The sequence below is a fragment of the Balaenoptera physalus genome, assembly GCF_965194825.1.
Source record: "Balaenoptera physalus genome assembly, chromosome: 10".
Taxonomy (NCBI): Eukaryota; Metazoa; Chordata; class Mammalia; order Artiodactyla; family Balaenopteridae; genus Balaenoptera; species Balaenoptera physalus.
The window spans coordinates 59,950,719-59,975,096 of NC_138889.1; the positions used below are offsets into that span (position 1 = coordinate 59,950,719).

The 24,378-nt window shown below is 46.1% G+C and overlaps 1 protein-coding gene across 1 annotated transcript in view; it reads left to right on the top strand.

Moving 5' to 3' along the window:
• Positions 1 to 24,378, top strand: part of MAP6 (microtubule associated protein 6) — an 86,841-nt gene that overhangs the window by 58,665 nt on the left and 3,798 nt on the right. The window contains exon 3 of the mRNA XM_082477824.1: positions 1,902 to 2,098. Coding sequence (XP_082333950.1) covers positions 1,902 to 2,098 — 197 coding nt within the window. The remainder of the gene's footprint in view (positions 1 to 1,901; positions 2,099 to 24,378) is intronic.

A 24,378-nucleotide genomic window follows, 5' to 3' on the forward strand; every position in this document is an offset into this window, starting at 1 on the left:
TTTTAAAGGAACATTACCTAAAATGAAAACAGCTTAAAGACTGGTAGGTTTCCAGAGAGCTAGCTTCTGATTTTGAGAACCACCCCCCCAAAAATGGCAGAAAATCTCACATGAGCCCTAAATCCCCTTGTCATAAAATAACTGTGCTTTTGCCCCTGAAGTGCTGACCCAGCCTTGGAGGTTTCCTTGCCTGACTCCTTTCCCACCCAGCCCCTGCCTCATCCTCAGCTCCAATCACTGGACACTTCTTGACCTCCCAAATCCCTAAAAATCACCTGCCTTTTGTTATCCTTTCCCTCCAGCCAGCAACAATTCTCAGTCTGTCACAATACACCTGTCACATCAGCTTCAAGATGTGTTCCAAGTAATTTGGTACTATAATAAACAGTTTGTGAATGATTTTCATTTCTAAGTAAGTTACAATGGATTCAGGGATTTTCCAATGACAACAGAGCTTTGCCTTATTTGCATCGCAATATGCATCCATGAGAGGGAGAATCATGTTGGAGACTCTGCTGCTGCGGCAGGAATCATACATGCCATAGCTTATTCTATGATGTCAAGCCATACGGAATTGTGCAAATATCAGCTCTCCTCTCTATAATAGCAGTAAAAGTCTGAAAACCTAAGAGCCTTTGCTCTGCTTTGCCTTAAAGTCTTGCAGTCAAGTGGAGTCTCCTCTTTGGCCCAGGACTGGTTTACAGGTAAGGCAACTACCCAACCCAGTTTGCCTGGACTACTCCAGATGAAGCATTGAAAATTCCATATTCCATGAAAGCCCGCAGTCCTGGGCAAACCAGGACGATCGGTTACCTTATTTACAGGTCAGGGGTGACTGAAAACCCCCAGACTTCATTGAGTGGATGACCCAGCCTGTGAGGCCCAACATCATCTCTGCCCACCTTCCACAGATGAAGTAGGACCCAGGACATGGGGTTGACTTTGGACAAAAGAAGATTCAAGTAGAGGAGGGAGGGAAGATTGGGGAAAGTAAATCCAGAGGTGGGTGGGAGGAGGGTGGCATATTGAGGGATCATACCCAGTGGCCCAGAGTTCTTGAGAAAGAGAAGGAAAGACCATCTTCCAGGAATGAGGGGGCAGAACTAGCAGGAGGTAGCTTGGGGAGAGTGAAGTGGGCTTGAACAGCAGCTCTGGGGAAGTCCGTGTGGGGAGCCACCAGAGGGGAGGAGGGGATGGCTGGACAGTGCTGAAGGCCTCACTGGTCGAGACTGCCCGCCCAAGCCTCTCAGTGAGGACGTTTGTCCACAGGAGCTCAGAAGCAGGAAAGGCCGGCTCCTGCTGTGGTAGTAAACCGCCCAGAATCTCAGTGTCTTCCATCAGCAGAGGTTTATTTCTTACCAGTATGGGTCCACCGTGGGTGGGCTGCAGCTCTCTTCGTCGGCACCTCTTCCGTCTGGAATTCAGGGTGAGGAGCAGCCTCTCTGTGGCAGAGGAAAGGGGCACATTGGGAAGCACAGGCTGTGACTCTTGATCGTCTGTCTGGAGGTGACCCGTCACCTCTGCTCACATTTCATTGCCTAAAGCCACTCACGTGCCTGCCTGAGTTGAGCAGGATGGTGAGGTACAGCCCTCCCGCGGGGAGGGGCAGCAGGGAGCGCCTCAAAAAACACAGCCCACCTGGCGTGGCCCGGGGCGAGGGCTGGCAGCGGGGGCCAGTGTGGCCAGCGAGAGGGCGGCCGGAACGGCTGAGCAGGGGCTTCAGAGGGGAGACGCCGGATGGCCTAGCGTCACTGAAGAGGCTTTACATGCCATGCTCCTCAGAGTCCTGTGCTGTTAACTGTTATCCTTTCACTAATCACGTCTTCTCTCTAAATTCGCCCTCCTACTCCCTCCCCTTCTGTGTTTCTGTTCGCCGTCTGTCTGTCTGTCTCTCCGTGCAGGTGGAGAAACCTAGTCTCCAGAGTTCCAAACCAAAAAAGACCTCCGCGAGCCATAAGCCCCTGAGGAAGGCCAAAGACAAGCAGGTGGTGTTGGGCCGGGCCACCAAGAAAAAGAGCGCGGAGGGCGCCAGCGCTGCCCCGCCTGCTGACAAGGAGCAGAGCGCAGAGATGAACAATAAGCTGGCTGAGGCTAAAGAGTAATGCACTGCACTTCCCTTGTTTCTTCTCTCCTTTTTCTTTTTTCTTTTTCACTAACCAACAAAAAAGGCCACAAAATTGATTAGAGGCTTCCCATCTGCCTGGGTCCTGAGTGTCCTAGGAGCTCTTTGGTTTCTTTGAACAGACGGATCCTGTTTCAGAGACTGGGCGGCCTGCCTCCCGTGCAGTTCTAGACCAGGTCTGCACCACGGGCCCCTGGACCAGCCAGAGCCTGTGTGCAGGGCGGTGCCTCCTGGCGGGGGAGAATATACCCGCCGAGGGAGGCCCGGGGACCACAGGGGAACCGTCCTGGCGGTGCTTAGACATGAACGTAGGGCGTCCTCCTCCTGTTCCGCCCCAGGGTCTGTGCCAGTTATCAATTTTGAACTTTAGGTAAAAGTGTTCTTTTCCAAAATTCATGCGCTCTAGAAGCTTGACCTGGGCTTCGGCAATTGACAAAATTTGTGGAAATACTTAACAAGCAAACAAAAAAATTCTGGCCTTCGTGTCAATAAAATGAGTTGTGTCTGTTAAGTTTAAGTAATTTTTTCATAGACTCTTCTGTTAGAAACACGTGACTGCATTTCGTTTCCTATCAGTGGGCTTTAAATTGTATACCAAGTAAATGATGCGCCACTGATGACCAAAACTAGGCCAGGGCAAAAAGGTTAGGTGCTGTAGGTACAGTCCAGACATCATAGGAAGATGACAAAAATGAGAAGATTGTTTTCCTGTTAACTCTCCGCCTATCCAGTGCTGCGGATTTTGCAAAGTGACTGGTTACAGAGGAACCAGGAAGAAGGTTCAAGGTGTAAGGATAGTGTATTTAGAATGTGGCTTTCTGGCTTCTGAGAAACACACAGCAGGAAGCAGATGTAGTGGCTACTGTGACAATGTTTACTATTCCTGCCTGGACTCTTCTTGCTCTGTTCCTTGGAGAGGACAGGAGATGCTGAATTTCAGGTTATGGGAAATTTCTATGACTTAGGCTAAGACGAGGAAAGTTCCCTGCTATGTGATTAGCAAGCATTTTTGACCTCATTTCTGAATAAAAGCAGCTCTCCCTGTATTGTGTGTCTCGTGTCTGTGTGGCCAAAGCTGCCAGTGGCAGTGCCACCTTAGTTGTGCTAGAGTTGTGTTGTAGGCATTAGTCAGGGAGTTGTGGAAAGACCCCACATACCTACCAGAAAAATTACATTTGCAAACCCCGTGGCGGCGTGTAGGTTGCTCAGTACTCTTTATTTCTCATGTCCCCAGGGTGCTTCCTGTCGCCGGCATTCTGAAATCGCTGGGCTGTTGTGTGACACCAGCCTCTGCTCAGGCGTACTTTTCTTTTGTAATAAAAGTGGTGATGAGTGAAGTCCTCACAGTTCCCTACCTCAAAAGTCCCATTAGGTCCTTCAAGTTGGAGGAAATAGAGCCTCCACAAGCTCTCTCATCTTCTGACCGTTCAGGCAGCAAAATCCCCATTTACACCATTTTATTTGTCACCTTTGGGCTGATTGAGAAGTCTCTTGCAAATTAATTGAGCCTGTGCTATGCAGGCCCTATTTCCTCAGAGGACAGAACCTGCAGAAATGAGGCGCTTGGCCAGGCCTTTCTGCCATCTTCCTTTCTGTCCCAGGGAAGGAACTGTGAGGAAGAAGTACCGAGGAAGGTAGAAAACGTTAGTGAGTTTCAGTGTTTATGAATCACAGATTTTGATGCCTAGCTGGAAAGGGCTAGAGTAGATCTCGGTACTGATTCAGGTATTTGCTAGCTGATCTTAACAATAATCTCATGCTGAGAGCTCGGTCAGCATGACCTTAACTTTGTCCAGAGACTCTGCCAACGTATGTTCGTTCTCTTGAGATCTGGCATTCGTCAGACATGTTGATGTTAGCCACGATTTGGATTTCTCCGTGGAATAGTCATCTATTTTTTGCAGATCAAGTAAATCAAACTTTACGACGCACAGGGGACCATTCACTCAACATTCGCTTATTGGATGCCTGTGTGCCCGACACGGGGCCAGCCGTGGTGGGTAGTGTGTATAAATGTCTCCACCACAGCACAACCAGGATACGTAGGACTTCACCCCTGTGTCTGATTCAAGTTTGTGTTGCCCAAATTGTAGAGTTTCCCACCCACCTTGTGGCCCCAAGCACTGAGTTTCTTCCCTGCCCCACCTGACGCTTTATATGACCTATAGGATGTCTTTTCAGGCCTTTAGTCTCCCCATCTTTTTAGTGCCTCCAACTGAGAAAACCCTGTTGGTAGTTCGCTTTGACTCTTGAATGTGTCACTTCACTGGCAAGAAACCTCCTTTGATTTCTACTGTTTACAAATAAAACTCAGCCGGTCTCGTTCTGCATCCCAAACGCGCTGACTGGAACTGATTTCAGTTTCACAAGCAGTGTTTTAGTGTTGCCTTTCTGAAGGTGGCCAAGCTTCAAATGCCTGTTCGCCCCATTTTTGTACACTTCCCTGTGGTTCCCTGAACTCCCCTGACAAAAGAGCTAGAACTGAAGCTTTCTCACCTTCTGCTTCACTCACCTGCAAAGATGATCCCTAAAGCTGTGCGTTGGGTCCTTAAAGCTTTTTGTTATCCGCTGGTGCTCCCATTATGCCTTTGCCTCTCTCAAGGCAGACCGGAAGCGTCTAATTACGATTTTGTGGCCTGGGTTTTGTTGCGTACCACAGATTGTCTATGTATGTGTAGCGCACACCTCTCTTGGTGCTATTTCATTCCTGCTGTTAGTAAGAAAATGACAAAAATATTCATGTATAGCCAATTGATTGTGACGTGCTTGTGGTCTGTGCTTGCTCAGAAAAACAAACAAACAGTTTTTCCAATTATAAATAAATGCTAAAGACGAACACCACTTTCTTGATCTTATTTCCTTGGTAAGGCCCAGCTGAGTAGGTGAAGGAACCAACTTTTGCCATCTGAGCCGCTCTCCACGAGCTGAGCTGCGCCCTGCAGTTTCTCTGGGGTTCTCCATAACGCAGCTTGACTCTTTTAGATACTTGCCTCTCAGATACTAATTGCAAGCAGTCAGAGCTAAGTGTTGGGAAAGGCGACGATGGACCAGGAGACCCAGTGGCCAACAAGGTAGTGTAACGATCTGATCCCATGTTGCTGGGGGTGAGTGGCCAGCACCACCTCGCCTCAGCGGGAGGCCAGCCCCCGACCTCCACCCTCTTCCCGTCAACCCGCAGGACTGTCTGTTCTGGTTTTTCTCCTCCCAAGAGATGGCAGAGATGCCTTCACTTATTTAATCTGGTCACTGTGGAGGCTCCACGCTCAGGGGCTGGCTCACTGTGTGGGTGATGGCGTGACAGTCGGGTGTGCGCCTAACACGGGGGTGTGGAAGCCGCCGTAAGAGAGCCCAAACAAGGTAACGACAGGCCAGGGAGCTGGGAGCTCAGATGGAGGACAGGATTCTTCCCACCGGGAGTGGGGAATCTGTAGTCTTCACGGGGGGGAACCTTGGAGAGTGGGTGGCATGTGGGTATGTGGGGCACGCAGGGGCAGGCCTACAGGCAGGAGAGCAGAAGGGTGGGCACCTCAGAGCCAGGGCCAAGGGTGCCCACTTTGATATCCTTCTGCTGGAATGGGAGACAAAAGATTCTATACTTTGGGATCCCGCTTCCTTTTGCCAGTGCGTGTTGATTGAATACCTCTCACGTGCCAGGCATTGTGCCTGGAGCAGAGAACCAGGATGGCTGAGACCCCACCTCCAATCACAGTGAAACATGAAGAAGGAGTCTGTTCTAGCAGATTCTGTGGGTCAGGGAGGACCTCAGTGGATGGGCAGGTGGCGACCAAGTGAACAGAGCCGGGGGGCGGCGGCCAGTCATGCCAGGCAGAGGGGCTGCAGGAGCAGAGATGTGGGAGCCCAATGCCAGGTGAGCTCAGTCCTTGGGAGGGTCAGGGTGCCGTGGACGTCCTGGTGCCGTCGGTGGTGGGGGGGGGTCACTAACCAGGGTCTCCATTCACACCCCCAGCTGTACCCCACCTGCGCATGCTCCTGCCATCGTGCTTCTCACCCTCACCCTCAAGCCGGGCACCAGCCACAGGTCCTCTCTCGCTCTAGGCTAGGAGCTCTAGGCTGGGACTCATTCTGTTGCTGGTTCTCAAAATCTGGGCTTTGAGTAGGAGCTGTGGTAGGAATAATCAAGGATCATGTATGTGGAAAAAAACACTATATATTTGTTTTCCAGATGAACAGAAAGCATTCCACCCACCTGCCTGCTTTTGTATGAGGCAGAAAATGCAAAATACTGTCCAATAATAAAACATACATAAAAGTATATTATTTAGCTCTCTTTTGATCAGTTAAGAATTGTTTGATCAAAACTAGGGATTGAGAGAGATGAAAAGACAGGAGAGGTAGAAAGAGAGGCAAAGAGAGAAGACACACAGAAAACACACATGTATGAAGGCACTGAGAATAACCGAGGAGAAGGTGAGACGCACTCAGAATCGAAGGGCAAGAATGGGCAGCGGAGAAGCAGGAAGGTGGGAACCACCCAGTGGTCAGGCTCACCCGGAGCCTCAGCCTCGCGTCCGCTGTGTTCCCTGATGCTGCCCAAGCCCAGGAGGCAAATCTCCACCCATTACTATCATCACGTCCCTGAAACAGCAAACGAAGTTAAAACCAGCCTCTAGTTTTAAGATAGGTCCCCACTGCTACATTCGTTATAAGCGTAGTTTAATCCTTCCTTAAAGTTTGTGTTCTTAGTGAAGTTCTTCCCTCATATTTTTTTTCCCACTAGGGTTTAAAAATGCACAGCCTGCTTCCCAAAGATTCAGGGAGTGTCAAGTGCACGCCCTCTGCGTGCGGACTCCCTCTAGGTGTCGTCGTGGTTTCAAGGCCCTCTCCCTGCTAAAATGCTTAGAGCAGTTTACATTTTCAGGACCTCAGGTACAAAAAGTTTCTTTCAGGATGTAGACCGTGGACCATCTACAGTTAAGGGGAGACCCTACAGCAGCCCCACCTGAGGCCAACAGGGCGGGGACAGCTGAGCCGAGACAGGAGAGGCAGCTGTTTCAAGCCAATGGAACCAACCCTCCTTGGCTTCCCCTCGTGCAGAACCCGGCACGTGATCCAAAGCTCTCCATCCCACTGCCACTGATGCATCGACCCTCATGACACCTAGACCACCCTAGAATAGCTGTAATAACAGAGCTGCCATCCTTACATATTTTCTTCCTTAGCATGTGAATACGGGTTAACAGTGGCGGTGCCCTTAGGCCTTTACCAGGTTCGTGGATGGAAGTCGGTGGCAGCTATGCCAGTCTGTGTCTTTCACTAAACACAGACTGTCCTCCTCTGAAAATGGGGACACTAATACCCACCTCATATGAGAGGAGTGAGGATGAAGTGACTTGATGGCTATAGGGAACCCATAGTGGACACTAAATAGAGCTCATTGCACGCCCCTCTGCCTTCCCTGTACAGTACTTGAAAGGTCTGTGTTCTCTGTCTTTCTGATAGTTACTCTGACAATATATGAAGCTGATTGAGGCAAACACTGATCAAGAAGAACACTTTTAAAGAATCCCAGCTACTGAATTACCCTGAGTCCACAAACCTAAGCAATAATATTCTAAGAATTTATAACTACTGATTGCTTACAAAGCCTTTCTTTCTGTGCAGTCCCACTGAGCCCTTCTGATGTAGTGGAACAGGTGTTTGCACCAGGTGACAGACAGGAGAGGGAAGCTCAGAGAGGAGGGTGTCTGCCAGCTCCACCTGGGCTGCTTCTCCCCTTCACCCAAGGGAGGGGGCCGGCCTGAAGGGAGTCAGGTTTCAGACGAGTTGGACTCCTAAGCTATATCCTCACCTCGAGGTGCCCTGTCTGCTTGGGCAAACTGCAGGCTAACCTAGGATCCCCTTTAAATCTTGGGAATCAGATACAAATGAGGGGAAGTAAGAGTTGGGTCAGGTTTTCACACACAACTAGCTCAAACATCCTGAATGAATTGACCGATTGTCTCAGCCAAATATATAGGTTTTCTCCTTTGGGTGCTAAATTAACTGACTGGGTTATTGAATATAGAATGATCCAACTGTTTTCATTCATAAGAAATATACTTGGTCCTAGAGATACCAAGATAAAACAGGTGCCCAAACCTGACACTGGAGGTGTTGGATCAGAGACCGCCATCTTGTGCATTTTATTTCAAACAGTGGAACCGAGCTTAACTCTCTGTCCCTTGTCCTCATATAAGTGGCCCTCAGTCTCTTGTTAATTTGGTATTGTATATATCTATTTCAACCCGGACATCTTACCTGGGGCCAAGGGAGCTTCAGATGCTGAGATACACAAATTACTGCCACTGGTACTGGTTTAAGCTGCCAGAGGGATCTTTAGAACACGCAGCTCTGACCATGTCACGCCCTGCTTTAAACCATCCGTGGGTTCCTCTCTCGGCCTGCAGAAGCTTATGTCTGCTCAGCGCACCATGCTGCTTCTCACCTCCATGCTTTACCCACGCTGCCCCACCTGCTCAGATTGCCCTTCTCCTGCTTCTCCACCTGGCTAACTCATCCTTCAAGACTCCGCTCAGGGGACAGCTCCAGGAAGCCTTTCCCGCACCTCCCAGGCTGGGTAAGATGCTCCCTGTGTGTTCTTCATCGTGGAACTTAGCACACGTACTGTGTCATCTGCTCATATGTGTGTGTGTGTGTGTCCCCCACTAGACTATGCTCCCCCAGGGTGAGGACCCTGTCCTTCTGCTCATCTTTGTAGCCCTAGCTTCCAGCCCATTGTCTTCCACAGATAATGTCTTCTAAAGTGTTTGCTGAATGAACAGTGAGCGAATGAATGAATGATGATATTCACCATCTGTCTCCATAGAGACCACCGAGCCTCCGCAAGGCTTTATTCTGCCTAGTAACTGGCTCTGCTCACGAGACAGGGGTGGTTTCAAGAAAGGTCATGGCAACGGCTGAGCACAGAGGAGTCAACTGCTGCTTTTATAATGGCCAGCCTCTGGGCCAGCCTCCTTTTTACGTCATGTGGCCACTTTTTCTCAACAGTCCTGACTTCATAAAATCATAGACTCGTGGTTAGAGGGTAATCTTAAGAGGCTGGCTGAGCCCAGCCCCTGCCCAGTGCAGAGCTGCTAACTCCATGATGGCAGAGGCACCTCCAGGGGCATGTCTTAGCAACAAGGGCTGGGAATTAGAGCCAGCAGGCCTGGTTCTAAATCCAAGCTCTACTAGTTACTAGCTGTGTAACCTTGGCTGAGTTTCTTACTTTCTTTGAGCCTCAAAGAAATAACAAAAATACAAGTATCAACCAGTACCCAGATCTATATGACTCCCAAATTCAGAAGGTAGGAGTTTGGTCAGCAAGGAATATAGTGTGACCCGAATCTGTTTGGTTCCAGCGTGTGGGTAGCAGGTGGTAAGAGGTCTGATCACAGAAAATCCTGTTTGTGATTCAGAGGACTATTATGAGGGCCCCGTGAGGATGCATACGAAGGCCTCTGTGAACTGTGAGTGGAACGCCCTTGTCACAGTTCACTTTATGGGTAGTTTGCTGGCCACCACTTCCCAGTTACTTACTACCCTTAGTCCCAACGGAGTGGTGGTGGCTGGAGCTACACATGGCAAAGCCACTCTCTCAGCCACGCAACAGCTTGAGATGATGCCCCTCTAGTACTGGCTCTCGCTGCCCCCTCGCCTTCCCAGCCCTTCCCCAGCCCCTCCTCCCTGAGCACCTTATCAATCAACCTCCTGGTGCAGATTCCATTTCTGCAATTACACGGTCATTTTCATTGATCCCCTCTGGACACACCAAACCAATTTCTGATTAATGGCTCAAGATCCCATCCTTTGCTTTAGATGGGGTGGGGGGAAGGACAAAGATTGATTTGCAAGTTCCCAGGTAGACAAGAACTGAGCCATTACTGTCTGGCGGCCTTAATCCAGCACTTCACTTTATTTTTTTTTAACATCTTTATGGGAGTATAATTGCTTTACAATGGTGTGTTAGTATCTGCTTTATAACAAAGTGAATTAGCTATACATATATATATATATATATCCCCATATCTTCCCCCTCTTGCGTCTCCCTCCCTCCCACCCTCCCTATCCCACCCCTCTAGATGGTCACAAAGCACTGAGCTGATCTCCCTGTGCTATGCGGCTGCTTCCCACTAACTATCGGTTTTACATTTGGTAGTGTATATATGTACATGCCACTCTCTCACTTCATGCCAGCTTACCCTTCCCCCTCCCCATGTCTTCAAGTCCATTCTCTAGTAGGTCTGCGTCTTTATTCCCATCCTGTCCCTAGGTTCTTCATGACCTTTTTTTTTTTTTTTAGATTCCATATATATATGTGTTAGCATACGGTATTTGCTTTTCTCTTTCTGACTTACTTCACTCTGTATGACAAACTCTAGGACCATCCACCTCACTACAAATAACTCAGTTTCGTTTCTTTTTATGGCTGAGTAATATTCCATTGTATATGTGTGCCACATCTTTATCCATTCATCTGTCGATGGACACTTAGGTTGATTCCATGTCCTGGCTATTGTAAATAGAGCTGCAGTGAACATTGTGGTACATGACTCTTTTTGAATTATGGTTTTCTCAGGGTATATGCCCAGTAGTGGGATTGCTGGGTCGTATGGTAGTTCTATTTTTAGTTTTTAAGGAACCTCCATACTGTTCTCCATAGTGGCTGTATCAATTTACATTCCCACCAACAGTGCAAGAGGGTTCCCTTTTCTCCACACCCTCTCCAGCATTTATTGTTTGTAGATTTTTTGATCATGGCCATTCTGACTGGTGTGAGGTGATACCTCATTGTAGTTTTGATTTGCATTTCTCTAATGATTAGTGATGTTGAGCAATCTTTCATGTGTTTGTTAGCAATCCGTATATCTTCTTTGGAGAAATGTCTATTTAGGTCTTCTGCCCATTTTTGGATTGGGTTGTTTGTTTTTTTGATATTGAGCTGCATGAGCTGCTTGTAAATTTTGGAGATTAATCCTTTGTCAGTTGCTTCATTTGCAAATATTTTCTCCCATTCTGAGGGTTGTCTTTTCATCTTGTTTATGGTTTCCTTTGCTGTGCAAAAGCTTTTAAGTTTCATTAGGTCCCATTTGTTTATTTTTGTTTTTATTTCCATTTCTCTAGGAAGTGGGTCAAAAAACATCTTGCTGTGATTTATGTCATAGAGTGTTATGCCTATATTTTCCTCTTAGAGTTTTATAGTGTCTGGCCTTACATTTAGGTCTTTGATCCATTTTAAGTTTTTTTTTTGTATATGGTGTTAGGGAGTGTTCTAATTTCATTCTTTTACATGTAGCTGTCCACTTTTCCCAAGCACCACTTATTGAAGAGGCTGTCATTTCTCCATTGTATATTCCTGCCTCCTTTACAAAAATAAGGTGACCATATGTGGGTGGGTTTATCTCTGGGCTTTCTATCCTGTTCCATTGATCTATAGTTCTGTTTTTGTGCCAGTACCATACTGTCTTGATTACTGTAGCTTTGTAGTATAGTCTGAAGTCCAGGAGTCTGATTCCTCCAGCTCTGTTTTTCTTTCTGAAGATTGCTTTGGCTATTTGGGGTCTTTTGTGTTTCCATACAAACTGTGAAATTTTTTGTTCTAGTTCTGTGAAAAATGCCAGTGGTAGTTTGATAGGGATTGCATTGAATCTGTAGATTGCTTTGGGTAGTATAGTCATTTTCACAATGTTGATTCTTCCAATTCAAGGGCATGGTATATCTCTCCATCTGTTTGTATCATCTTTAATTTCTTTCATCAGTGTCTTATAGTTTTGTGCATACAGGTCTTTTGTCTCCTTAAGTAGGTTTATTCCTAGATATTTTATTCTTTTTGTTGCAGTGGTAAATGGGAGTGTTTCCTTAATTTCTCTTTCAGATTTTTCATCATTAGTGTATAGGAATGCAAGAGATTTCTGTGCATTAATTTTGTATCCTGCTACTTTACCAAATCCATTGATTAGTTCTAGTAGTTTTCTGGTAGCATCTTTAGGATTCTCTATGTATAGTATCATGTCATCTGCAAACAGTGACAGCTTTACTTCTTCTTTTCCGATTTGGATTCCGTTTATTTCTTTTCCTTCTCCGATTGCTGTGGCTAAAGCTTCCAAAACTATGTTGAATAATAGTGGTGAGAGTGGACAACCTTGTCTTGTTCCTGATCTTAGAGGAAATGATTTCAGTTTTTCACCATTGCGAATGCTGTTGGCTGTGGATTTGTCATATATGGCCTTTATTATGTTGAGGTAAGTTCCCTCTGTGCCTACTTTCTGGAGGGTTTTTCATCATAAATGGGTGTTGAATTTTGTCGAAAGCTTTTTCTGCATCTATTGAGATGATCATATGGTTTTTCTCCTTCAGTTTGTTAATATGGTGTATTACATTGATTGATTTGTGTATATTGAAGAATCCTTGCATTCCTGGGATAAACCCCACTTGATCATGGTGTATGATCCTTTTAATGCAGCACTTCACATTTTTAAAAGCGTCATTAGCAGGATTATCAGATTCATGGCAGCTCATCGAGACAGTCAACTATGCCCCTGACTTTGCCTTCTTGGTATTAAAACAACCAAGGAAGCTTTTAAAATATTTATTATACAAATGGGAATTTATTTAGTTCTTAGCAGATTATATCTAGAAAAGGTATTTACCAGCAAAAATGAAAAAGGAAAAAGCAGGGACTTCCCTGGTGGTCCAGTGGTTAAGACTCCGTGCTTCCACTGCAGGGGGCATGGGTTCGATCCCTGGTCAGGGAACTAAGATCCCACATGCCACGCATGGTGTGGCCAAAAAATAAATAAATAAAGTTAAAAATTTTTAAAGAAAGAAAGAAAAAGCAACAACAACACATGGCAGAAAACAAAACTATCTAGCTACGTACTGCAACCATCTCCCTGTGCTTAGGAGAACACATCTTCCCACAGGGAACCTGGAGTGGTGGAGAAAAATCCAAACTAGGAATCTGCCCCAGCTGTCTGGTGCCACTTTTGTAAAATGCAGAGGTGGCACAACCTAGGGGAAGGGAAGGAGCATTTATTTGACCTTTACACACTTGTTCCCATTTAATCCTCACAATAGGGCTAGAGAGTCTGTTGTAGGCATCATCCCCATTCACAGATAAAGAAGTCAAGTCTAGGTGATTAAATAACAAAGTCACACAACTTGTAAGTGGTGAGCCAGGATTTGGAGCCTGGTTTGGGTGACTGAAACCCATTCCTTGTCCAGTACTTGGGACCATCTCTAGGATTCCTACTGTAAAGAATTCCTGAAAGGGCAGTCTCTTCATCCTCTCTCTTCCTTGCTCCAAAACCTTCAGTGACCCTAAGTATTCTCATCATCTTTGGAAAGTGAGTCAGATGAAGGTCACAGATGCTGAGTTTGATCAGCACAGTTACTACCTCCTACCCACCCCACCCAGAATTAAGGCTTGTGGTGGCAGCCATGTTTCTAGCCATGGTCCTAGCTGCTCTTCCTGTGCTGATGAGCCACATCTGGGTGGACTCCCTGTGTAGCCCCGGGCTGGTACACTGGCAGCCATACAGGTAGGGTTTACAGGTGTGGGTGCAGATGGGCACTCTTAGACCAGGATGCCCCTGTTTTCTGAGACAGTCTTCTTTGCCAGGGTCTGCTGAACACCAGGAGGTAAACCAGGGAGGTCCTTGTGTAGTAGATGCGGGAAGGGCTGAGGCAAAGGGGCACTGGTTGTTGGAGTCCCAGAGGGGCAACTCTCAGGAGAAACAGTTGGGAGCTCGGAGCTGGGGACCTGCAGAGGTCAATGGCTCCAGCCTCCTGGACCAGGCAGAACCAGTCAGAGTCATGTCAAGCCAGACCCAGTTCAGACCTCTGCAGACAAATTTGGAATCTCTATGGTTGAAGTCACACCCCTGAGGGATACTGTTGTAGAAAGGAAAGAGCTTGACCGAAAGTCTGTCATCCTCAGTTAAGGTCTTGACATTGCCACCGACTCACTATGTGACCCTTCGGAGCCCCGCTTCTACCTCTGGAAAATGGGGACACGAGTGACCCCTGTCTGCCTGGGTGATGGGCTGCTGTGAGAATACAATGTGCCACATTGAATGTAAAGTCCTCTTAGAAAACCATAAAGAGAGGTTACAGTTTGGGAGGACAAAAAAGGTGCTAAGGCAGTTAAGAATAGGAAAGCATTTGTGTGTCTTGTAAATGCAGTTGTTAGAATTTGATCTTGTGTGAGTTTTTTTTTTTAAGCTTCCCATTTGGGGTGGAGGCCGCCTGTATGTGCCAGCCCTATGCCAGGGTGCTCTGGCTCTCCACTCTCGTCAGTAGCCTGGCACTGAGTAGGCATTTATTAAATGTTTGTGGAAACATGGAGGGAGTAAAGAGGAGGGGAGAGCGAAGGGTGGGGAAGGAGAGAGGGAGGGAGGGAAAGAGAGAGGAAAGAAAATGAAGCAGACATGGTCTCTGCCCTAAAGAGCCCCAGTCTGGAGAGGCAGCTACAGAACGGTTGGCAGCTCATCTGATGGAGGCTGCTGTGATGGGGCGAGGGGATGGGGACAGAGGGGGCCTGCGGGGACACAGGAGAAGGAGTACTCGACCCCTGGAGGTGGAGGGTCAGGGTGATCTCCCTGAGGGAGTAACCCCGGACCTGAACCTTTAGTTGCTGAGGGCGTTACTAGGCAGACGGGCGGCGGTGCTGGGCAACAGCACTGACGTGCCTTAGAGAGAGCAGCCGAGGGCCGTATCAGTAGAGGTGCCAGGGCAGAGGCGGCAGGTGCTGCTTCTTGGAGACTGTAACTGCGACATCACTTTCAGTGCCGGGGGCACACTTTCCAAGGGAGGGAAGCCAACGGAGATGTGCAGTGAGGAGAGCAGTCGGGACGGTGAGGGCTCTGAGCTGTCGGGGGACATGCGTTGCCCAGAGAAGCCAGGAATATCTTCAGATATCAGTCCTGGGTCAGGCAACATGGCATTCTCTGGAAGGGTGGCGCCAGAGCACAGAACCCGGATCAGGGCAGGGATACAGGGAGTGGAGCTGACAGAAATACAGGCTCTGCTCAGGGTCCGGGCTACAGAGGGTGGGCTGCCTCACCTGGCTGTGTGGCCCTGACCCCCCCGCCGGGGCAGCGCGGGCAGAGGCTGGGGCCAGCCAGCGGGAGACAGCAGCACAAGTTCAGGAGACCCGATGACCCCCAGGTCTGTCCTTTCAGCCTGGGCGCCTTTGAAGTGACTCTGCGGAGTTGTGCTTTCAGGGACCAGAGAGAAAGGACTTCTCGAGCAAAGTGACGTCTCAACACTGAAGGGACTTTCAGGCCTCTCCGGTTGGAGAAACTCAGGCAGGTGAGGGCTTGGGGCCAGGGCTGGTGGTCCTGGTGCACTGTTAACTTTACAGTGTTCGTGGTGTGCACCCCACACGGGGGACTCCGCAAGTCAGGGCCCCGGGCTCATTCCCGCCTGTTCCCCCAGCAGAGGGCCTAACCCAGAGCGCAGGCTCAGCAGACTTTGTCCAATGAATGGATAAAGGAGAAAAAACATCAAATAGAATAAAGAGAAAAAGCTGTATGCCAGCCACCCAGTACTCCCACAAATAGCTGCCAGGTACCATGAGCCAGACACTAGGTACTCACGATGCAGAGATGAACAAAACACAGCCCACGAGCTAGGGGGAGAGGCAGGTAATTACCAAACACCACGATAATTGCTAAAATAGAGGCCACAGAGTCCCGTGGGAGAGAGGGGCGGGGCGAGAGTTCTTGTTTTGAGAAGGCCTTGTCTCCTGCAATTCTTCATAAGAATAACAAGCTTTTCAAAGACGGTTTCCTTGACACCCCCCCTCGGGTAACTGCATCTCTTATGATGTGTTGGGAGCTTTGTCTGTGTCTAGGAAACGTGGGCGCCTGTCCAGGACCCTTGGAGGCAGACAGGAGGAGACAAAGCCGTGAAATCGCCCAGCCCACTGTCCCCCCTCCTCCTGCAGGGCCCCTGAGGCGCAAGCGGCCTGGCCCCTCTCAGCCCCTCCTGCCCATCTTTGTTTCAAGTGAGTTTGCTCCATCCCTTCTACCCACCCAGTGAGATTTTGAGAGGCCTCTATTTAGTCCTGGACCTGCTATTTCTAGCTGTGTGGCTTTGGGAGAGCTGCTTGCCCACTCTGGACCTAGTTTCCCATCTGTAGAGTGAGACATTGGACCAGATCACCGAGTCCCTTTCTGGGACTAACATTTAGTTAATACTAAATACCACCTGTATTCCAGGGGTCATGCCATGAGTGTCTCCATAAATGAACCCTCCCTGGAAGGTAGGCACTGTAATCCCCATTTTATAGATTAAGGAAACTGAAACGTTGCAGCCTGGATGCCCATGATGGCACCCATGGCTAGGATGGAGTTGAGTCAGCCTTCGAACCCAGCTCTTCTGGCCTCGAGCTCCGTCAGTGCACTTTCTCCTCCAGCACTGCTCCTCCAGCAGCCTGCTCTATACCGTCCAAGAAATGACCTAGGTTAAAATACCCAGCACCGAGCCTGGCACATGGTTATTGCTCAGGAAATATGTTTCTTTCTTTCTCAGGGCTTTTCTAAGCTGTGGAAGCAGGGGGTTCAAGGACAGGGTCTATAGGTCCCTGATTTCTGAACAGGGCCCTACACCAGGAGCACTGCCCCAGCTCCGGGCTGCTGTGATGGTGCATCAGGAGAGTCTGAGAAGAAAAAAAACCAGGTGGATTATAGGATTAGAATTGTGTGCAATGGCAAGAATCGGCCTTTCTCCAGATAGTCTCGGGCAGTGCTTGGTAATCCTGCTTACAGGCTCTAATAAAGCTTGGATCCAAGGTCAGCATGTGTGTACCCAGGAGGCATTGCCTGTCACCATGGAAACAGGAAGGAGGGAAGAAAATTAAGTTTCTAAGACTTTGGTTGTCTCATGTAACCTTGGAACGCTACATTTTGCAAATAGGACAGAGCCTGGCACAGAAAAGTCTCTCATTTATTCATTCATTCGACAAGTATTTAGTCAGGGCTTTCCCTGGGTCAGGTACTGTTTTAGGTACAATGATTTACAAAATTGACATGGTCCTGCCCTTTGAAGCTTCAGTCTAGTAGGAGAAACATTAATGGAAAAGAATGCAAGTATTTAGCTGTGATAAGGGATATGAAAGAAAGTGTCAGGGACTGGGAGAGCCTGTAGCAGGGGCCTGGTCACATCTGCTTCCCTGAGAAGGTGAGCTGAGAGATGGAGGATGAGTAGTATTAACAGGAGAAGAGGGAGCAAGAGAAGGTCCCAGGAGGAGACAACAGCATGTGCAAAAGCTGTAAATGGAAAGGAGCAGGGCATGGGAGGCTGAGGATAGAGAGCTGGAAGACGGTGGGAGCAGGCTGGTCAGCGAGGTGAGGCCATGGAACAGGGTAAAACCTCTTCATTCTCAGCGCAAGGAGAAACCTTGAAGCGTCCTCAGCAGGGGAAGGATTTGCTTTTTTGAAAGGTCATCCTGATTTCTGTGTGAAGAATGGATTGGAGGAGGGGCCAGGGATACCAGTTAGGGGACTGTGACAGTGGTCCACAGAGATGATGGCACAGCTGGTGGGGGAAGGGAGGGAGGGAAAGAAATGTGAATATTCAGGAAATAAATGTTAGGGGTCCGGAACAGATGGTTCCTGATGGACTGGGTGAAGGTTTTGAGGGAGTCGAAAGTATCTAGAATGACTCTGAGTTTCTGGCTGGGGCCATAGGATAGATGATGAACCAGGTTTCAGCAACAACAATTTGTAAATTTTTCTGTTTGACCTTCTTTGTTCCAGATACTGTGCTGAGCATTGGGGCTGCAGGCCAGGTGGATGGCCCCTGCTTTCAGGGAGTTCACAATCGAATGGGGGAAAACTGACATGCGATTAGGGTATCTATGAATGTGGGGAGAGACTGTAAAATGGTGCTGCAAGGGAGGTACAGACAAAACTAATTTGGAGAGGTGCCTCCAGGAAGACCTTGTAAGAAGGTGGGATCCGAGCCAAGCCATCAGGGACAGACAGGAAAAGTGGGTTAAAGAGGGCAATCCAGGCAGCAGAAACAAAAAGAAACAAAACAGCAGCATGGGGTGGCCAGAGGACAGTGCAGTAGGGTGAGGCTGCAGGGCTGTCTACCACCTTCCCTGCCTTCTTCCAGGGCTGCCAGGAGGCTCCAGTGAGCTAAAGTAATGAGCGCGTGATCATCTGATAAACTCTTACACAGTTATTATGGTTATGGACTTATTCATGTAAGGCACAAAAGCACTCTACAAATGTCACAAATTATCATTTCAGATCCCTGCCCAACAGGATCATCTGATCCTCTGTCATAATTGTCCCTGACATTTGTATTGCTATCCCCATTTTACAGATGAGGAAACTGAGGTCTATTGTGGTTGAGTAATTGCCCAAGGCCTGGCAGGCAATTAGCACAGAAACCAAGATAAAGCCAGCGGTCGTTTTAGTTTCTGAGAGGGTACACAGGCTGAGAGGTGAAAGGAGCCTGTCTCATATGCTGTCTTGAGAAGATCTGCAGCTGGCTCAAGGCACCAGACTCAGACTCAGTTGTGCAGGTTGGGCTGGGCCCCTGGGCAGCTGGCCTGTGAGCTGAGTGGGGCTGAACCCAGCCCATCCCCACTCACCCACCACGCATCGGCTTCCACCCTGGGGGAGTGGCTCTGTCTTATTCACACAGATGGCACTGTGAGTGGTGGGACATTTTACAGACTATATATGTGCCACATCTTCTTTATCCATTCATCTGTCGATGGACACTTAGGTTGCTTTCATGTCCTGGCTATTGTAAATAGAGCTGCAATGAACATTGTGGTACATGACTCTTTTTGAATTATGGTTTTCTCAGGGTATTTGCCCAGTAGTGGGATTGCTGGGTCGTATGGTAGTTCTATTTTTAGTTTTTAAAGGAACCTCCATACTGTTCTCCATAGCGGCTGTATCAATTTACATTCCCACCAACAGTGCAAGAGGGTTCCCTTTTCTCCACACCCTCTCCAGCATTTATTGTTTGTAGATTTTTTGACATGGGCATCCTGACTGGTGGGAGCTCATACCTCATTGTAGTTTTGATTTGCATTTCTCTAATGATTAGTGATGTTGAGCATCCTTTCATGTGTTTGTTGGCAATCTGTATATCTTCTTTGGGGAAATGTCTATTTAGGTCTTCTGCCCATGTTTGGATTGGGTTGTTTGTTTTTTTTGATATTGAGCTGCATGAGCTGCTTGTAAATTTTGGAGATTAATCCTTTGTCAGTTGCTTCATTTGCAAATATTTTCTCCCATTCTGAGGGTAGTCTTTTCGCCTTGTTTATGGTTTCCTTTGCTGTGCAAAAGCTTTTAAGTTTCATTAGGTCCCATTTGTTTATTTTTGTTTTTATTTCCATTTCTCTAGGAGGTGGGTCAAAAAGGATCTTGCTGTGATTTATGTCATAGAGTGTTAATGCCTATGTTTTCCTCTTAGAATTTTATAGTGTCTGGCCTTACATTTAGGTCTTTGATCCATTTTGAGTTTATTTTTCTGTATGGTGTTAGGGAGTGTTCTAATTTCATTCTTTTACATGTAGCTGTCCACTTTTCCCAAGCACCACTTATTGAAGAGGCTGTCATTTCTCCATTGTATAGTCTTGCGTCCTTTATCAAAAATAAGGTGACCATATGTGCGTGGGTTTATCTCTGGGCTTTCTATCCTGTTCCATTGATCTATATTTCTGTTTTTGTGCCAGTACCATACTGTCTTGATTACTGTAGCTTTGTAGTATAGTCTGAAGTCAGGGAGCCTGATTCCTCCAGCTCCGTTTTTCTTTCTCAAGATTGCTTTGGCAATTCGGGGTCTTTTGTGTTTCCATACAAACTGTGAAATTTTTTGTTCTAGTTCTGTGAAAAATGCCAGTGGTAGTTTGATAGGGATTGCATTGAATCTGTAGATTGCTTTTGGTAGTAGAGTCATTTTCACAATGTTGATTCTTCCAATCCAAGAACATGGTATATCTCTCCATCTGTTTGTATCATCTTTAATTTCTTTCATCAGTGTCTTATATTTTTCTGCATACAGGTCTTTTGTCTCCTTAAGTAGGTTTATTCCTAGGTATTTTATTCTTTTTGTTGCAGTGGTAAATGGGAGTGTTTCCTTAATTTCTCTTTCAGATTTTTCATCATTAGTGTATAGGAATGCAAGAGATTTCTGTGCATTGATTTTGTATCCTGCTACTTTTCCAAATTCATTGATTAGCTCTAGTAGTTTTCTGGTAGCATCTTTAGGATTCTCTATGTATAGTATCATGTCATCTGCAAACAGTGACAGCTTTACTTCTTCTTTTCCGATTTGGATTCCTTTTATTTCTTTTTCTTCTCTGATTGCTAAAGCTAAAGCTTCCAAAACTATGTTGAATAATAGTGGTGAGGGCTTCCCTGGTGGCGCAGTGTTTGAGAATCTGCCTGCCAATGCAGGGGACATGGGTTTGAGCCCTGGTCTGGGAAGATCCCACATGCCGCGGAGCAACTGGGCCCGTGAGCCACAATTACTGAGCCTGCGCGTCTGGAGCCTGTGCTCCGCAACAAGAGAGGCCACGATAGTGAGAGGCCCACCCACCGTGATGAAGAGTGGCCCCCGCTTGCCACAACTAGAGAAAGCCCTTGCACAGAAACGAAGACCCAACACAGCCGTAAATAAATAAATTTTTTAAAAAAATAGTGGTGAGAGTGGAAAACCTTGTCTTGTTCCTGATCTTAGTAGAAATGGTTTCAGTTTTTCACCATTGAGGACGATGTTGGCTGTGGGTTTGTCATATATGGCCTTTATTAGGTTCAGGTAAGTTCCCTCTATGCTTATTTTCTGGAGAGTTTTTTTTTTTCTCATAAATGGGTGTTGAATTTTGTCAAAAGCTTTTTCTGCAACTATTGAGATGATCATATGGTTTTTATTCTTCAATTTGTTAATATGGTTTATCACATTGATTGATTTGTGTATACTGAAGAATCATTGCATTCCTGGGATAAACCCCACTTGATCATGGTGTATGATCCTTTTAATGTGCTGTTGGATTCTGTTTGCTCGCATTTTGTTGAGGTTTTTTGCATCTATGTTCATCAATGATATTGGCCTGTAGTTTTCTTTCTTTGTGACATCTTTGTCTGGTTTTGGTATCAGGGTGATGGTGACCTCGTAGAATGAGTTTGGGAGTGTTCCTCCCTCTGCTATATTTTGGAAGAGTTTGAGAAGGATAAGTGTTAGCTCTTCTCTAAATGTTTGATAGAATTCGCCTGTGAAGCCATCTGGTCCTGGGCTTTTGTTTGTTGGAAGATTTTTAATCACAGTCTCAATTTCAATGCTTGTGATTGGTTTGTTTATATTTTCTATTTCTCCCTGGTTCAGTCTCAGAAGGTTGTGCTTTTCTAAGAATTTGTCCATTTCTTCCAGGTTGTCCATTTTATTGGCATATAGTTGCTTGTAATAATCTCTCATAATCCTTTGTATTTCTGCAGTGTCAGTTGTTACTTCTCCTTTTTCATTTCTAATTCTATTGATTTGAGTCTTTTCCCTTTTTTTCTTGATGAGTCTGGCTAATGGTGTATCAATTTTGTTTATCTTCTCAAAGAACCAGCTTTTAGTTTTATTGATCTTTGCTATTGTTTCCTTCATTTCTTTTTCATTCATTTCTGATCTGATCTTTATGATTTCTTTCCTTCTGCTAACTTTGGAGTTTTTTTGTTCTTCTTTCTCTAATTGCTTTAGGTGTAAGGTTAGGTTGTTTATTTGAGATGTTTCTTATTTCTTGAGGTAGGATTGTATTGCTATAAACTTCCCTCTTAGAACTGCTTTTGCTGCATCCCATAGGATTGGGTGGTCGTGTTTTCATTGTCATTTGTTTCTAGGTATTTTTTGATTTCCACTTTGATTTCTTCAGTGATCTCTTGGTTATTTAGTAGCGTATTGTATAGCCTCCATGTGTTTGTCTTTTTTACAGTTTTTTTCCTGTAATTGATATCTAGTCTCATAGCGTTGTGGTCAGAAAAGATACTTGATACAATTTCAATTTTCTTAAATTTACCAAGGCTTGATATGTGACCCAAGATATGATCTATCCTGGAGAATGTTCCATGAGCATTTAAGAAAGTGTATTCTGCTGTTTTTGGATGGAATGTCCTATAAATATCAATTAAGTCCATCTTGTTTAATGTATCATTTAAAGCTTGTGTTTCCTTATTTATTTTCATTTTAGATGATCTGTCCATTGGTGAAAGTGGGGTGTTAAAGTCCCCTACTATGATTGTGTTAATGTCGACAGCTGTTAGCATTTGCCTGATGTATTGAGGTGCTCCTATGTTGGGTGAATAAATATTTACAATTGTTATATCTTCTTCTTCGATTGATCCCTTGATCATTATGTAGTGTCCTTCTTTGTCTCTTGTAATAGTCTTTATTTTAAAGTCTACTTTGTCTGATATGAGACTTGCTATGCCAGCTTTCTTTGGATTTCCATTTACATGGAATATCTTTTTCCCCCCACTTTCAGTCTGTATGTGTCCCTAGGTCTGATGTGGGTCTCTTGTAGACAGTGTATATGTAGGTCTTGTTTTTGTATCCATTCAGCCAGTCTATGTCTTTTGGTGGGAGCATTTAATCCATTTACATTTAAGGTAATTATCTATATGTATGTTCCTGTTACCATTTTCTTAATTGTTTTGGGTTTGTTATTGTAGGTCTTTTCCTTTTCTTGTATTTCCTGCCTAGAGAAGTTCCTTTAGCATTTGTTGTAAAGCTGGTTTGGTGGTGCTGAATTCTCTTAGCTTTTGCTTGTCTGTAAAGTTTTAATTTCTCCGTTGAATCTGAATGAGATCTTTGCTGGGTAGAGTAATATTTGCTGTAGGTTTTTCCCTTTCATCAGTTTAAATATGTCCTGCCAATCCCTTCTGGCTTGCAGAGTTTCTGCTAAAAGATCAGCTGTTAACCTTATGGGGATTCCCTTGTATGTTATTTGTTGTTTTTCCCTTGCTGCTTTTAATATTTTGTCTTTGTGTTTAATTGTTGATAGTTTGATTAATATGTGTCTTGGCGTGTTTCTCTTTGGATTTATCCTGTGTAGGACTCTCTGTGCTTCTTGGACTTCATTGACTATTTCCTTTTCCATATTAGGGAAGTTTTCAACTATAATCTCTTCAAATATTTTCTCAGTCCTTTTCTATTCTCTTCTTCTTCTGGGACCCCTATAATTTGAATGTCAGTGAGTTTAATGTTGTCCCAGAAATCTTTGAGACTCTCCTCAATTCTTTTCATTCTTTTTTCTTTATTCTGCTCTGCAGTAGTTATTTCCACTATTTTATCTTCCAGGTCACTTATCCATTCTTCTGCCTCAGTTATTCTGCTATTGATTCCTTCTAGAGAATTTTTAATTTCATTTATTGTGTTGTTCATCATTGTTTGTTTGCTCTTTAGTTCTTCTAGGTCCTTGTTAAATGTTTCTTATATTTCTCCATTCTATTTCCAAGATTTTGGATCATCTTTACTATCATTACTCTGAATTCTTTTTTAGGTAGACTGCCTATTTCCTCTTCATTTGTTTGGTCTGATGAGTTTTTACCTTGCTCCTTCATCTGCTGTGTGTTTCTTTGTCTTCTCATTTTGCTTAACTTACTGTGTTTGGGGTCTCCTTTTCGCAGGCTGCAGGTTCGTAGTTCCTGTTTATTTTTGGTGTCTGCCCCCAGCAGCTAAGGTTGGTTCAGTGGGTTGTGTAGGCTTCCTGGTGGAGGGGACTGGTGCCTGTGTTCTGGTGGATGAGGCTGGATCTTTCTGGTGAGCAGGACTATGTCCGGTGGTGTGTTTTGTGATGTCTGTGACCTTATTCTGATTTTAGGCAGCCTCTCTGCTAATGGGTGGGGTTGTGTTCCTGTCTTGCTAGTTGTTTGGCATGGGGTGTCCAGCACTGTAGCTTGCTGGTCATTGAGTGGAGCTGGGTCTCAGCGTTGAGATGGAAATCTCTGGGAGAGCTTTTGCCGTTTGATGTTACATGGAGCTGGGAGGTCTCTGGTGAACCAATGTCCTGAACTCGGCTCCCCCACCTCAGAGGCACAGGCCTGACACCCGGCCGGAGCACCAAGACCCTGTCAGCCACACGGCCTTGCCTAAATTTCCAGTGTATCAACTGGGGTGAGTTGAACGGCTGGGGGTTAGAGCAGCTGGGAGCTGGCTGGGTACCTCTTGCTCTCTCCACATGGCCTTTCCAAGTGGCTTTTCCAAAAGTCCAGACTTGGCTTCTTTACAGTATGAGAGCTTCAGGA